This window comes from Cotesia typhae, unplaced genomic scaffold (assembly GCF_013202065.1).
Source record: "Cotesia typhae breed Kobodo isofemale line unplaced genomic scaffold, CoteBio_Ctyphae contig_42, whole genome shotgun sequence".
Classification (NCBI taxonomy): Eukaryota; Metazoa; Arthropoda; class Insecta; order Hymenoptera; family Braconidae; genus Cotesia; species Cotesia typhae.
This window is the reverse complement of record NW_027423751.1, coordinates 1,255,380-1,270,643: the sequence shown is the minus strand read 5'-3', so window position 1 is coordinate 1,270,643 and position 15,264 is coordinate 1,255,380. Positions and strand designations below refer to the sequence as shown.

General features: G+C 29.9%; 3 protein-coding genes and 1 long non-coding RNA gene across 6 annotated transcripts; 2 read left to right on the top strand and 2 right to left on the bottom strand.

Moving 5' to 3' along the window:
* Positions 1 to 6,749: 6,749 nt before the first annotated feature.
* LOC141528090 (uncharacterized) lies at positions 6,750 to 8,141 on the bottom strand. Of its 2 annotated transcripts, XR_012479308.1 has the most exons (5): positions 7,978 to 8,141; positions 7,669 to 7,771; positions 7,454 to 7,586; positions 7,135 to 7,357; positions 6,750 to 7,051 (listed from the first exon to the last, which is right to left on the bottom strand). It is a non-coding gene; the product is annotated as an uncharacterized LOC141528090 (long non-coding RNA). The 2 variants fall into 2 exon arrangements; XR_012479307.1 differs by having other exon boundaries at positions 6,751 to 7,051; positions 7,669 to 8,133.
* A 262-nt stretch (positions 8,142 to 8,403) lies between these two features.
* Dus2 (Dihydrouridine synthase 2) lies at positions 8,404 to 10,935 on the bottom strand. The gene is made up of 5 exons (XM_074243947.1): positions 10,565 to 10,935; positions 10,147 to 10,487; positions 9,643 to 10,061; positions 9,222 to 9,566; positions 8,404 to 9,147 (listed from the first exon to the last, which is right to left on the bottom strand). The coding sequence occupies exons 1-5, from the start codon at positions 10,776 to 10,778 to the stop codon at positions 9,039 to 9,041; spliced, it is 1,428 nt and encodes a 475-aa protein (XP_074100048.1). The 5' UTR covers positions 10,779 to 10,935; the 3' UTR covers positions 8,404 to 9,038.
* An 824-nt stretch (positions 10,936 to 11,759) lies between these two features.
* Positions 11,760 to 13,211, top strand: LOC141528015 (uncharacterized). Its single transcript, XM_074243836.1, has 2 exons — positions 11,760 to 12,116; positions 12,582 to 13,211. The coding sequence occupies exons 1-2, from the start codon at positions 12,009 to 12,011 to the stop codon at positions 13,209 to 13,211; spliced, it is 738 nt and encodes a 245-aa protein (XP_074099937.1). The 5' UTR covers positions 11,760 to 12,008.
* Positions 13,212 to 13,343: 132 nt separating this feature from the next.
* Positions 13,344 to 14,837, top strand: LOC141528028 (uncharacterized). 2 transcript variants are annotated; one of them, XM_074243855.1, is made up of 4 exons: positions 13,344 to 13,461; positions 13,532 to 13,739; positions 13,792 to 14,167; positions 14,629 to 14,837. In XM_074243855.1, exons 1-4 carry the CDS (start codon positions 13,403 to 13,405, stop codon positions 14,820 to 14,822), a joined length of 837 nt encoding a protein of 278 aa, XP_074099956.1. In that variant the 5' UTR covers positions 13,344 to 13,402; the 3' UTR covers positions 14,823 to 14,837. The 2 variants fall into 2 exon arrangements, with proteins under 2 accessions (XP_074099956.1, XP_074099957.1); XM_074243856.1 differs by having other exon boundaries at positions 13,792 to 13,964; positions 14,629 to 14,782.
* Positions 14,838 to 15,264: the final 427 nt, after the last annotated feature.

The window sequence follows — 15,264 nt, the reverse complement described above, 5'->3', positions numbered from 1 at the left end:
TTCGATAGGGTATAATCCCATTAACCCAGGATCCCGATGGAGTAAAATTCCCAATGCATCCGCGAAAAACTTTTTATTCAGCTTTCATTTGGATACCCACAGAAATTTTTATGTATTTTATATATTTCACAAATATGGAAAATGTTTATAAAATATTTGAAAAAATTCGTGTGGGTATTAAAATGATAGGTCTCGATGAGCGAAACATCAAGATGATCTTATATCTTCATAAATATCAATAATTAAGTAATGAAGTTGTATTTTGTGCATTGATGATATTTTTAACGATAAAAGCTCATCATAGAGTTACACTTATCGAAATCTTTCGTTTAAATACATACACGAACTTTAAATGTATTTTATAAATTTCACAAATATGAGAAATATCATATATATATATAATATATGAAAAAAATCGTGTGTGTACTCAAATGAACATTTCTGATGAGCTTAACTTCAAGATGACCTTATATTTTTAAAAATGTCAATAATTAAGAAATACACATGTAAATCCAAGTGTTTTGTTTCTATCTAGAAGCATTGTAGTCACTTTTAAAACACTTGGATTTACAGTGCAATTTGTAATAATATAGATAAATTCAAATGTCGATAATAAATATGTTGGTGAAAGCAAGCTCGATTTTCTAATATTCTATTTTCTAGTTTCCTTATTTTGAAAATAGTAGCTCAAAGAATGTTAAATTCTCCCTGAGGCACGCATTTTTCAGCCCGCATGATGGATCCAAATTCTTCGAGCACGGTCATGTCAATAAAAAAAACAATAGCTTCTTCCATTCTTCATCAATATTCTCTGGGGAATCTGAAGCTTCCTCTGCATCTTCTTCATCAGCTAACTCGATCTCCAGCCTGCCGGACTCAACTTGTTAAATCTACATTTCTGTCATCGGTCAAAGTGCTTTTGGATGAAATTAAAAAAATAATATTTTATTATTAGTTATTTTATGAACTAATTAAAAAATAAAAATGTTAATAGTAGCTATGGTATATTTGAAAAATAAAATTTTATAAATTTTGAGTGATTAGTTTTTATATTAAAATAATTAAAAAATCTTAAAATGAAAAAAATTCATTATTAATTTGGTGTTATACCTTTCAATTTAATTATTTAAAATTAATTAATTAATTAATTACAAATATAATTAGTTCTATACGGAATTAGAATCAAAATTTTAAAACTTTAAAAATTTTTTAAATTACTCCTTATAATATGCTGTCGTTTGATGTAAACAATCTTAAAGTATTATGGAAAATATGAGCTGTGTTATGTCCTGGCTGAACGATTTAAGCCAACAGGTGACAGCACCTGTGATATAGCGGGAACAGATATTCAAATCGTATATTTTAAATATTATCATTTAAAAATATACGATTTAACTAGAACTAAGAGTAAAACAACATGTTTGTTAAAGAATTTAAGTTAACTAAATTTTCGATAGTTCGTTGGGTTATTTAGAAAAAAAAACAAAAGATGTTGACAGAAAAGGGCATAGTATTGAATTTTCAAGAAACCCTAAAGTCTAAATAGCCCCAGGGCTGTTTTCTCGCCACAGGGCACTTGAAAATTTTGAGGAAAAGTCATAAAAGACACGTGTGGAAACTCAATGGGGTCTTGTTCTACAGAATATAAATAACGTAACCATAGGAATGCATAAACAATACATGTTACATAAATTTAGCTGAAAATATGTTATTTTATTTAATAAATAAACTAAAAGCCTTAAATAATATTAAATTTTGATATGTTAACAATTAAATTTCACTAGAGTTTAATAATTAAATAATCTTTTATTCTAATATAAATAAGTAAATAATAATTTAACATTGACCAATTATAATATAAGTACCAATTAGCAAACCCTGATCAAACTAATTACGATTATTATTATTATTATTATTATTATTATTATTATTATTATTATTATTATTATTATTATTATTATTACTATTGTTATTATTATTATCATTATTGTTATTATTATTATTATTATTATTATTATTATTATTATTACTATTGTTATTATTATTATCATTATTGTTATTAATATAGTCATTAATAGCATAATCATCTTCATCAGTAATACTACTATAACCCCATTAATAAAATAATATATAAAATAATTCAGTAGAAGAAAATAATCTATCACAGTGTAAGTTAATAAGTAATAGTGTTCAAGGAACTAGGTTGTAAAAGATAGAAATTATGTGTTATAAGGATAAGTCTCTATATATGTATTAGTTGTAAGGAATAGTTAAGTTGTAACGTAGTGTAAGCCTATGTGTGTGGAAAATGGAGGGAGATGTGAAGCTGAGGACTTCGAATCAACGCTTTTGTAACGACACTACTCCTCGAGAACTCAAGTAGTTGAGAACTATCTATTGTTAAACAACTGTCGAGCGATTTTACAAGAGTTTTTCTTTTTTTTCTATTAAATAATCTAATAATAAATTAAAGTTCAAATATTGAGTAAACCAACTAAACAAACTCGTCTTATAATTTATTATTAAATTTAAATTCCTCTCCCGCACTGAGACCGAGTATTTCAATACTCCCGGGCGAGAAGCCGCCGTCGGTAAGATCCTTAATCAAAAATAATAATATGTTATAAACTAGATGGAGGCATAACAGCTGCAATCAAATAGCGCCGCCTATCTGAATAAAAATTTTTTCGCAGATGCATTGGGAATTCTACTCCATCGGGATCCTGGGTTAATGGGATTATATCCTATCGAAAATCTTGGCTATCGGAATTTAGGCTAACGGTTTCTATTTCATCGGGATTCTTGGTTATCGGAATTATATCCAATCGAAAATCTTGGCTATCGGAATCTGGGCTATAGGAATTCAAGTCATCGGAACCTATGTTATCGGTTGTTTAAGTCATCACTTTCATGGCTATAGAGTTCTACCCGAAATTTATCACGAAATTTCTCTTCTATTTTATTTCCTAATTAATCAATTTTATACGACTGACAGGGCCAGTTTTTCAATCGATGATTGCGCTAAAACAGTGATTTCAAAGTTACCAACAAAAAAAATAAAAGTTACTAGTGGTATGAAATTGTTCACAAGTAAAGACTCTGAAGTGCGTATTTAATTTTAATGTGTACAACTTCAGATTTGTTTTGATAAATAACTGTCATCAGTATTTTATTAATAAAAAGTAAGGATAAATAAAAATAATGGACGCTGCATTGAACTTTATATTTTCATCTGATTATGACTCTGAGCCGGATGAAAATAACAATCCAATCGAGGAACAATTACCAATACAGGTTTTAGACCATGGTGGTCAAAATTATTTTAACATTTTAACCGATAAACAGTTTATGGATCGTTTTCGTTTCGACAAAAATACAACACTCCAGTTGTTCAATCGTCTCAATCATCATTTTGAATTATTTACAGAAAGGTATAGCTATTTTGATGTATTATTTTTCATTTTTAGAAATGAATTTAAAGTGTTGTTTTTAATGAAGAAATGATGCAGTTCCTCCAATGACACAATTACTATTGTTGTTACGATTTTGTGCTACTGGAAGTTTTATAATTACTGTGGGTGATTTTTTTGGAATAACTAAAAGTTGTGCACACAAAATAATAGATAGTCTTCTCGAAATGATTGCAAGTCTAAGTGATGAATTTATACGTTTCCCTTCAACTCCAGTTGAAATGCTGCAAAACCAAGTTGAGTTTTATCAAACAGCCGGATTCATCAGGGTCGTAGGCTGTATTGATTGCAAGCATGTAAAAGTTGAATCATTCGGTGGTGATGATGCTGAAATTTTTCGAAATCGAAAAGGACATTTTTCTATTAATGTTCAAGTAATATGTAATGCACGCCTAGAAATAATTGATATTGTTGCAAGATGGCCAGGTTCAGCTCACGATTCAACTATATTTAACAATTCAAGAATTCATATTCGTTTTGAGAATAATCAGTTTGGAAATGCATTACTACTTGGTGACTCAGGCTACCCAAATCTGTCTTATTTATTGACACCACTACAAGATCCACAAAGACCGGCAGAGCAACTTTACAACGAATCACAAATCCGAACCCGAAACACGATTGAACGCACCTTTGGTGTTTGGTCGAGAAAATTTGCTATAATTCAAGGCACAAGATTTAGAAAAATTGAAAAACATTAACTTGTATTATTGCTGCTGCAGTTTTATATAATATTTCGCGACAAGAAAAACCACTACCAATTAGAAATGTCTCTGTTCAGGAATATCTCCAAATTCCTGAGGTAGCAAACCCTGTAATTGGTTATGCTAATATTAGAAATGTATTAGTGAATGGATACTTTCAAAAGTAAGTAGTAATTTATTACATCGTATCTTCAAAATCAAATTAATGCTTTTTTTTATTTCAGTTTAATTGCACAAAATTGAATGCTAAGACAAGGAACAAAAGAGACACGTATACGTGTAAACAGATACGAGAGAAAAACACGAGAGAAAAAATTTGACAGATCAGCGCGATCATGTATAGATGATTGTTGCTCACGAAGAATAAAATTGCCTATAAAGTTTTCAAATAAAACTCTTGACTTGACTATTACGATTATCTTTAAATTACAATATTTAAAGTAAAATATAAAGAGTATTTAACGTAATAAAACATTTATAAGAGTGAGAGTAAATAGAGCGCAGCATTATTATGATTGTGGGGCCGATCATCAACATCATCATTATTATTTAAAAAGAGTTCTCCTTCAATCCCATTTTTTTACTTTTTCTCCGTATAATTTTATGCGTTATTTTGTTGTGTGTGGCCTCGTGCCGAAAAAGAAATTGGAATTAATTAATTTCTTATTAAATATTCAGAGTACGATGGTCGTGGCATCGTTATTGCTATTTTTGATTATAGAATAGATCCTGGTGCTGTGGTATTGTAGGTAAACAATTATATTTATTTATTTAATTATTAAAATTATATTAAATGTGGAGTATAATTGTTTATGGTTTGTAGGTGATAAGTGATTGCAAACCGAACATTTAAGCATGCCTTGACTGCAGTGGTGATGAAAATATTGATGCAAGTACTGTAGAACAATTAGAGGAAGGACTTATAACTATTATTGCTGGTCATAAGTTAATGGTAATTATTATTTTTTTGTATTTTAACTGTGTTAACTATAGCTGATTTGTTATAAATGCTAACATTTAGTTTGCTTATATGCATAAAACTTAATTAAAGTTTAACACTCAATCCAATAAATTTCATAACATCAATTATTATATACTACTGTAGAAATTTGAGACGAGTTATTCTAATCCAACCACTGTCGAAGATAAGTTGGTCAAAGAAGACTTGCAAACGTGAGTCGAAGCTTTGTAAAATGAAGAAAAAAGTATCATGACGTGGGCACAGCGTATGACTGCATTGTCTATCATAATTGAAAAAATCTAGAGGTAAAAATATTTATTTCTAATGAACAATAAATTTGCAACAGTAACAAAATAATTTGTTTTTCAGAGTCTGTATCGATAGATTTGAAGAAGGTAATGTGGAAGCAAGAATTCATTTTGGCGAGTACTCACTTACCCATTAGTGTGCTACGTTAGCTCAGCAAGATCAATTACATATTTCTGCAAATATTTACGATGAAGATTAAATGAAAATATTAAATTCACTAGTAAGTTTTTATTAATAACAGTATTTAAAATTGTTTTTATTTTTTATATAAAACCAAAGCCAGGAAATATTCAAGTGCTCTGAAAGCAGAAGCTATGAAAACAGGTAAATTATACTTTTTCTTTTAATTTTCTTGATATAATAATAAAATTTGTATTTAAATTATCCCAATTTTTTTCAGGAGGAGGAAAACAAGTGTTGACAATGATCCGGTGATGGATGCGGTTTTGGGTGTCATACCCTGGTTAAAAATATTGATTGAAAAGGATTGAAAATGATGAAATTAGAATACTTTTGAATAATTTCAATTCTTTTTCATGTATATATAGATATACAGTTCACATAGGGTGACTGATTCCCAATACTTTTCAATCAATATTTTTAATCAGGGACATCAAGCAACTGTTCGAGGATTTATTAATAAGTATGATAATGATGGTGATTCATCCACGGTGACGGATATCATTAATGTGGAGGATGAGGGATCCGAAAACGATGTTTTTGAGGTAATAATATCTTTCATATTGACCTTAAAGAAATTTCTAAATATTTTAAATTACGAATTACTTAATACATACTTTTTTTGTAAAAGTTTATAACCTTTATACCTTTAACTTGATCAAACTTGAATTAAATTAGTTTATCTGTTAGGATATGAGTAAAAATATAAGCTTTAAACATTTTTTTTTCTTAATTAGTATTTGCTGAGCAACCAACAAGTTCGGGATTGGGCGAAAATCGATCCATCTAATTTAAAATCTAAAATAAGTGCTCCATTAAAAGCCAACAAACATAAAAAAGTACTTCAGCCAAACCGTATGATAACGTCCTTCAAGAAAAACATATGTCTCCAAAAGATGAGCTTGCAGCTATATTAAAAGAGCAAGCTATTGAAAAACATCAATATGAGATGGAATTACTTAAAATTAAAATTCAAAGAGAACATTTATTATTTGAGAAAATCCAGGAAGGAGAATATTTCCCTGCTGATTCTTACAGCGAATAATTTTAATGTTTGTTTTATTTGCACAATAACTTGGTATTTTTAAAAATAAAAACTTATTTAAAGTAAATAATAAATCATCAAATAATGTATTTAAGCACTGTACAGTAATGAATGACTGGATATAACAATATACTGCAATAATAACTAATATTTATTGTTAAACTGTAGAATTTTTCTCGTGCTTTTAATTTTGGGCCTATCTTCTTAGGTACTGGTTTGTTTGTGTAGGGCTTGCAGAAGTAGTTATGGTAGTCAATTCGTTCTCTCGTCAAGTCCAGGATTTCTGCCTCGAGTCTACCAAACTATTCTGCTTCTCTTGCTCTTCCTAGATGAAGGCTCTTATCCTTAAGGGACATATATAATTCCTACTACCTTTAGGTTCCTATCCTTAAGAGAAATATATGATTATAACAATATACTACTAAAAATATTCATACAAAAAATTCCATTTCAATTGAAATCAACCTGAGCAAGGTGTAAAAGTGCAGCAAATCCTTTGTACTATGCCAGTGCCTATGGGTGGGTTCAAGGAGAAAAGTTCTGTGGTGTCCAGACATGTATCTTGTGACAGAATTTTACATTTTGCATTGTGCAGAGGCTGAGTTGTTTCAATTAAATAATATATTTGTTGGGAAACCAAGTTTATCCTTTACGGAATAATGCAATTTACACCGCCATGTTTTCGTGTCTCAATTTTGTGTAAAAAGAAAATTTTCAATAATTATTTATTAATTTTTAAGTTTCTTAACCTTTTCTTATTTTGATGTTATTTTCGTAAACATACCTACTTGAATATACACTCTTATAATTTTAATATACGAGTTCAGAGTATTAGTGATTTATTTTCTTAAGTTGGCAATTTTGAAATCACTGTTTTAGCGAAATCATTGATTGAAAAACTGGCCCACAATCTCCGTCTTAAATTAGATTTACAAATTAAAAAAATAAAAATCATTTAATTAAATTTTAATTTCAAAGTTCCAGCGCCACAAGACTCACAGTAAAACAGTGCATGCGACTTTATTACAGATTACAGATGATCCAGCAAATTTACATATACTTATTTTACATAGAGATATAGATGCATGGATTTATTTTAAAGCTGAATTAGGTGCGATTTCACGGTGACGCTTGAAGCCAGCTTCGAGCGTCAAATTTGATAACACTGTATAATTTCGATCAGAGTGCCATCTATATAAAACACTTGTTTGACACTGCTTTTCATCTTGATGGCACTTTGATCGAAATTATATAGTGTTATCAAATTTCATCCTCAAGCTGGCGTCAAGCGTCACCGTGAAATCGTACCTTTATCTTTTTACAGACTTCGGATGAATTTCGAAAGGAGTTATTTTACATCGTTTTATTTTTGCATAGAACTATTGTTAAATATACAAATTTTTCCTCTACCAATATTCACTAGAAATTTATTCAATAGAAATTTATATGGAGATATTTTCAAATACGTGTGTATCGTGTAACTGGAGAATTAACGGGAGAAATACATATATGTTACCAACTGCATAACAATCAACTGTGATGCCTTTAGATGCATTCAACAGATGACACTACCTGCCAGCAAAGCGCGAATTTAAATGCAATTTAAATTATTTTAAATATTTTATTGATTTACAATTTAAATAGTCATAACTGTTCAAATTAGAAAGTTTATTATTATTATTAATTTCAAATTAGAAAGTTTTATATTGTAAAATATTTAATACATAGAGTATATTTTGTTTTAAATAAATATAATTTATTATCAAGTATAATGGGACATTGTAGTTGAGTTCTGAGAAACCGTAGGTACTTGAGACTCTGAGGACAAGTCATGAAAAACACGTGTGCGAAAAATCCTATGATCCCTTGGTTCAACGACTGAATAATTAATGTAACCAATGTGTAACTAAAAATAATATTCTTAAATAACAGTTTGGTTACACTCGCTTTAATATAATATTGTAATAAAATATATTAAAACTAATTTGATAATTCACATCTTATATCCTACTTATAAATATTTATTAATTAATGTTAAAAGAAAGCTAGCGTTAAGCGTCATCATGAGGTTACAACTTAACAAAAGAAGTCAGAAAATAGCAAAATCTTCCAAAAGTTGTGTCATGAGGACAAATACAAAAGTTTGATTTCTAAAAAATTTACTAAAAAATCCCCTCAATTTTTGACGTTTAAAAAATTCAAAAACTACCTTTGAAAAATTCTTATTAAAGGTTAAATTTGAAATGTACTTTTTAAATAATTTCAAAATTCTATTTTGTATAAATTTATATAATTTAGTTTTGTGCCCGTTATAAAACAAAAGTTGGAATGCCTCATTTATATTTTGTTTTTATTTACAATCAAGCAAATTACTTTCGTAAACTTCCATTTTTTTTTAATAATTCTTCATCGATGACTCCTAATGCACAAAGACAAACTAATGCCGCACCTTGCTCCGCCCTTTTTTTATTTTTTTCCCTACAAAAAGATAATATTGATATAAGATCATCGAAAAATGAATTGAAATACATAACATAAGTTAAAAATTTTACCAAAATGACGAACTATAACTTTTATTATTGACAGTAACTATTGATCGAAAAAGTTTATCTTCAAACCATGTGTGATAAATAGGTACAATGTTCGTTTTTTCAGTTTCTCTGAGCCATTTTAAAAGTCTCGTTTTGGGTAAATCACCATCGTAAGAGAATCTCCTTCTAAGAAATGCACACCGCATAACTATTACATCTTCAATATTATTTTCATTTTTTTTTACATGATTGTCGTTTGCTATTCCACAATGTCTGAGAGGTGTTACTTGAAAACGACCATGAAAACCTTTTTCTTGAAACTCTTGAAATTTCATTCGGCAGTAATCATCTAAGTTCCAAAGTTGGCTTTATATAAAATACATACATAGCTCATTACTATCAATTGAAAATAAACATTATTTAATTTCATAAAATGACTTACCAAATTTGTTCTAAAGTTTGCGCCTTCAAAAATTCTTTCCCAAAAGGGGTGTCTTGTAGTTCTCGAATAATATTTTGTATACAATATTTGGTATTAGATGGTGAATTGTCATAATCAATAGCGTATTTAAGATATGACTTGATAACAACATCAATTGGTAACAATCCTTCTTTCCGAAAAATTGAACAATTCCATTGCGCCGCTCGGGCGAGCATCACACTACTTGCCATTGTTTTTGTTTTAAATTCTTTTATGTGAGAATAACATCCAATGTCTTTTGAACCACCATTGGCGATTACGGGTACTGATAAACGTTGAGCAATTATTCGAATTGTATCATGCCTATTCATATGCTGAGGTCTTTCATAAGCTGTACGACCATGGACAGTAATTGCTGAAATTCCACTAGATGCCAGAGTCTAAAAATAATAAATAAAAAGATGAAGTTTTGCAAACTTGTGTAGCATCACGAATTGGAGAATTTTTTAAAATGAATATCCATACATCACATAATTTTAAAGTCTTATCAAGATCGTCAAAAACCCGAATTTTACAGGTAACAGGTACTTTAATCCCATTAACCAAACTTTTTAGAATATCTTTTGCTTTTTCTTCATCATTCATTAGAGCTGCGCCCATTCCACCGTCGAGAGAAAATTTTTTAGGACATCCCATATTTAAATCAATACCTGATACATCTTGTTCAACCATTTGCGCAACTTTTGCAGCCCGTTCAGGATCAGATGTTCCTAGTTGCAGTACGATATGATTTTTTTCTCGTGGACAAGTCCGAAAAACTACGGTCCCATCTGTTTGATCAATGTAATCAACTGTTCCCAAAACATCTGAAAATTAGATAAATTTTAAATATATTTTAAAATTTATTCTATCAATTTTAAAAACTAGTAGCGGAAGTGATTACCATTTACGCGCCGGATAGAACGAAGTAATTTGAAATCTATTAACTCTTCTGTATAAACAATATCAGCACCATAATCTAGTGCAAGAAGTCGCATGGGCAAAGTGCCCACTCGAACCATAGGGGCCAAAATGACCTTGTTATCAAAAGTCAATTTCTTCTCGTTTTCCATTGTTGGATAGTTAATAACAACATTCAAATTACTTGAATATTTCATGCATTAAAAATGATTGAATTGTCAACTGTCAATCAACTTCTAACGCTCAATAGACGAGTATCTCATGTAATCCTTACGATCATAACCTAAAATATTTAAAGGTTATCTTAGCGAAAACATTGCATGATAACATAATATATAAGTCAAATTGGCACACAGGCAAAACCCCCAATCACATCGAGCCAAGATGATTCTCAGTCAAAAATTTTCTAACACAGTGTCATCTAGCAGGCAGGGAAACAACTTCACTCCAAATAACTCAACTCCGTGCAAACTATACTCAATAACCCATGAGTAAAAAAACTTTCTTTTGGATAGTTCAATCCTAACTAACTCAGTAACAAACGTGCACAAAACATCTCTATGTAAATAAGTCCATGTCAGATATTTCTATGGAATATATTTCTAGGAATTATTTATAAATGAAAAATTTGTATATTTAAAAATAAATCCATGCAAAAATATCTCTATGTAATATAATTCTATCCGCTAATAAATCTATGAGAAAATATTTCAATGTTAAAATAAAACGGGAAGACGTCGATTACCTACAGACCGATGAGTCAGATTACCGGTAACTTAGATTCCGATTACCTAGATTTCTATAACCCTGAATCCGATTACCTAAATTGTCGATGACGTAGGATTCCTATGGGGTAAATTACTGATTACCTAGAATTCCGATTACTTAGAATCCGATTGCCTATAATTCTGATAACTTACAATCTCTATCGCATTCTCACCAACTATCTGAGCAAATGTAATCTCGACATTTATAATTTAAAAACAAGCACATAGAGACACCTATAAACTATAAACGGCCTGAAAACAGCAACAACACCACACAACGACAACTACTCCACCATCCAGTGCAACGGCCGAGGCCGAATAGGAAACCTCCCAGAGCCAATAGCAATTATAATAATAATAATAATATGGTTATTATATTATAATATATAAATATATTATAATATATATATCACGGAGCTTAGATAGAAGGAGCTCGAACGGCATAGGTCATTTGGTATAAAATGTGTCCTCAAAAACAGCAGCAAATAACATGTACCTATTTTCACCACCAGAGTAGCGCAACGATCACTACAATCTCTGTGACGTCACAAAAAGCCGTTAAGATTTTATGAAGTATGTAAACATAAACAAATGTAAAATTAAGTTTGCTTGGACAGTGCTGTTAAAGTGTGAAAATAATTGATAAAATAATTTAAGAAAATGGTCAAAAAGTGTTCAGTTAAAAATTGCTTAAGTGGCTCAACTGCTGAAAGAAAACGAAACGTTGAATTAAACCGTCGTCAAACGACTTTATTTCAAGTACCCAAGGTAATATAACCAATAAGTTCAATCCATTTTATTATAAGTTAATAATATATAATTTAAATTAAGTAATAATAAGAGTTAATTAATTTATATTCTGTGATTTTTCAATAAAGAGTCGAGTTTTATTTTGTAATCACTAGTTTATAAAATCAAAAATTACGGGAATTATAATCAATAATTAATAGAATGAAAGTTGAGGATAAATAAGATATAAAATTTTTAAAAGTTATAATTGATTAAAGACATCACAGTTATTTATTTATTTAAATTTTTTTTTTTCAAACAAATTTCTATGAGTGTGGCTATTAGCATTTACCCGTGCTAGCATTTTTCCCCTGTTTTTGCTAACACTTCAAACTTTAAAGTATAAAAAAAAAAAGAAAATTGCACATTTTTTTGATTCAGCGTAATAGATGCGTACTAATATCTGAATAATCGTTGGAAATATAATTTTTTTTCTTAAATTAGTGTCCCGATGCATTAAAAAATTGGAACTTGGCATTGTCACAACATCTTCTTCATAAAAACTTTGTCTGTGAATTGCATTTTAAAGATGATGATATCATTAGAACATTTGACAGAATAAACTTGCCAAATGGTGAGGTTTTTGATTTACCAAAAGAAAGATTCCACTTAAAGCCAGGTGCAATTCCTGTACAGGCAAATATGATCGTAGACCACCATGATGCACGTGTATTAGATTCTTCAAATACAAATCCTTTACCTATGCAAATAGTTTCGGAGGAAGTGGTTATAAACGAAGAACTTGATACTGGCTGTTCTGCCGGAAAACATATGGAAGAGAACAGCAACATAAGTGACAATTTTTCCGATTGTCGCCAACAAATGTATAGTTCAAGTATCGTAAATGAAATAATTGAAGATACAACAAGTCATACTGGAGATCTTGAGTTGGAATGGCAAATATTATGCGAAGAAAATTATCGTCCTGCAGCTTTTGATGACAATCCTGGAACGTTTTCGTTAACTACAATATTGCAAGCACTGAAAGATCAAGGTTTACCACAAAATTGGTGTTGGTCAAAACAATCAGAACCACAAAAACTTTTAATTCTATATTACATAGATAGTTTTTGAAAAAACTAAAATTAGAAGTTAAAATTAGTAATAATCTAATTATTCAGGTACTTAGACTTTAGTATATTATCGGCCGGAAATATAAATTTTATCTTTCAATTTTTATCATTTATTATTTAGATAACTGTTATGGAAACAGGGGTGACTGTTAATTACAATTATTCATTAACATCAGTAATACATTTTTTAATATGCTCCAAGAAATTGAAAAATCGCAGTTTTGCAGTGGTGCTGGAGTGAACAACGGAAGGTTTTTATTATCTTCATTTCCTTGTGAAGTAATGAATAAAATGAATTACGAATTTTATCTTTTTTTGTAGGTGTTCAACCAGGTGTGATGGTATTTTACAATCACCCGAAAAATATAAAAGATTTATGAAAATGAATCGATGTTTCAGTTGTCGATCCTTACGAAAAAGATTGTTAATGTCGTCAAAACGAAAAAACAACGATATAACGAAACGTTACATTACGATTAAACGTAAACTGCATGTAAAACAAAAAAATTTACATCGTCTGAAGAAAAAGGTAATATTGGTTTTATAATGTAATTGCTGTTATACTATTTGTTGTTCTACAGAATCATCAATTGAAGGAAAAGATGGAACAATTAAAACACCAGTGTGCTGTAATCAAAGATAGTGTTATTGAAGAAGAAATCGCGGATCTCCCAGAAGCCCAAAAACAAGCAGTTCGTGCTTGTTTTCAAGCTGCTAAAGTCAAAAATTCGAAACAACGACGTTATACTATTGAGTGGGTATATGAGTGTCTAATGATTAGAATTAAAGGTCCTGCGGTTTATGATAAATTGCGTGAACGTCAAATATTACCATTACCTTGTAAGGACACACTAAACAGATACATAAACAAATTAGATAGCGCTTTTGGTTTTCCGAAAGCTATATTTGACACTCTCCGTTTGAAGGCATCGCGAATGGAAAGTTATGACAAAAGGGGTATAATTTATTTTACGTGACACGTGGTAAACTTTGCGATACTAACAATTTTTCTACAGTTGGTTACTAACAATCAATGCAAAGACAATATAACAATTGCTTCTTCGAAACATTACGTTAAACTATACGTGAATATGAGCTGTTGAGCTTTATTAGCGTTATAAATTATCCACTTTTATTTCTATTATTTTTCAAAAGCATTTGTTACAGTAATACAATTATGACATACACAACAATGATACACATTGTGTCATTTTTACATTTACAAAGAAATTGCGTAGTACTAAATTTCGAATAATTTACATAGGCTTAATATCATTTTTGCTAATATGCTTATTAATACGTAGATAATGCATTATTAACATAGCTTAATTAGAAATAAATTACTTTTGCTTACAATTTTTTAATACAAGTACTCCAAGCATTTTATTACACTAACTTTCATCTTCGTGTTTTCGCAGGTACCTTATTAATTGACGAAATCGCTTTAAGCGAAGCTGTAAAATTAAATACTAAAACTATGGAGTTTAATGGCTTCGTCAATTTAGGCAGTTACACGCCACAAAACTTAATAAACGAGAGAGCTGATCATGCACTAGTTTTTATGTACCAACCCTTCCGTGATACATGGGTCCAAGTGTTGGGATATTTTTAAGCAAAAGTGCAGTGACGAAAGACGTTCTGCATAAATTAATCATAGACTGCATCATCCAGTTAGAGAAAGCTGGAATGCAAGTAGATGTTGTCACCTCGGATGGTGCTCAGTGGAACCGCGGAGCGTGGAAAATTTTGGTATCGAAGACCAAAAATTCAGTTGTATGCATCCTTATGATACATCTAGACAACTATGGTTTATGTCAGACTTTCCTCATTTGCTGAAGTGTTTCCGAACCAAAATTCTTGAGGGACCTTCGTTTTGGGTAAGAAGTCAAATATATATGTTTATAATTTTGTAAATAGTATGTAAATTGACGATGCGTAATATTTAGTAAGAAAAAATATCATGTTTGGTATGAAAAATTGTTCTCATTACGGTAATTAAATAGCTTAATACATTTTTAGACCCCTGATGGGATTGTGAAAAAAAATCCATTGGG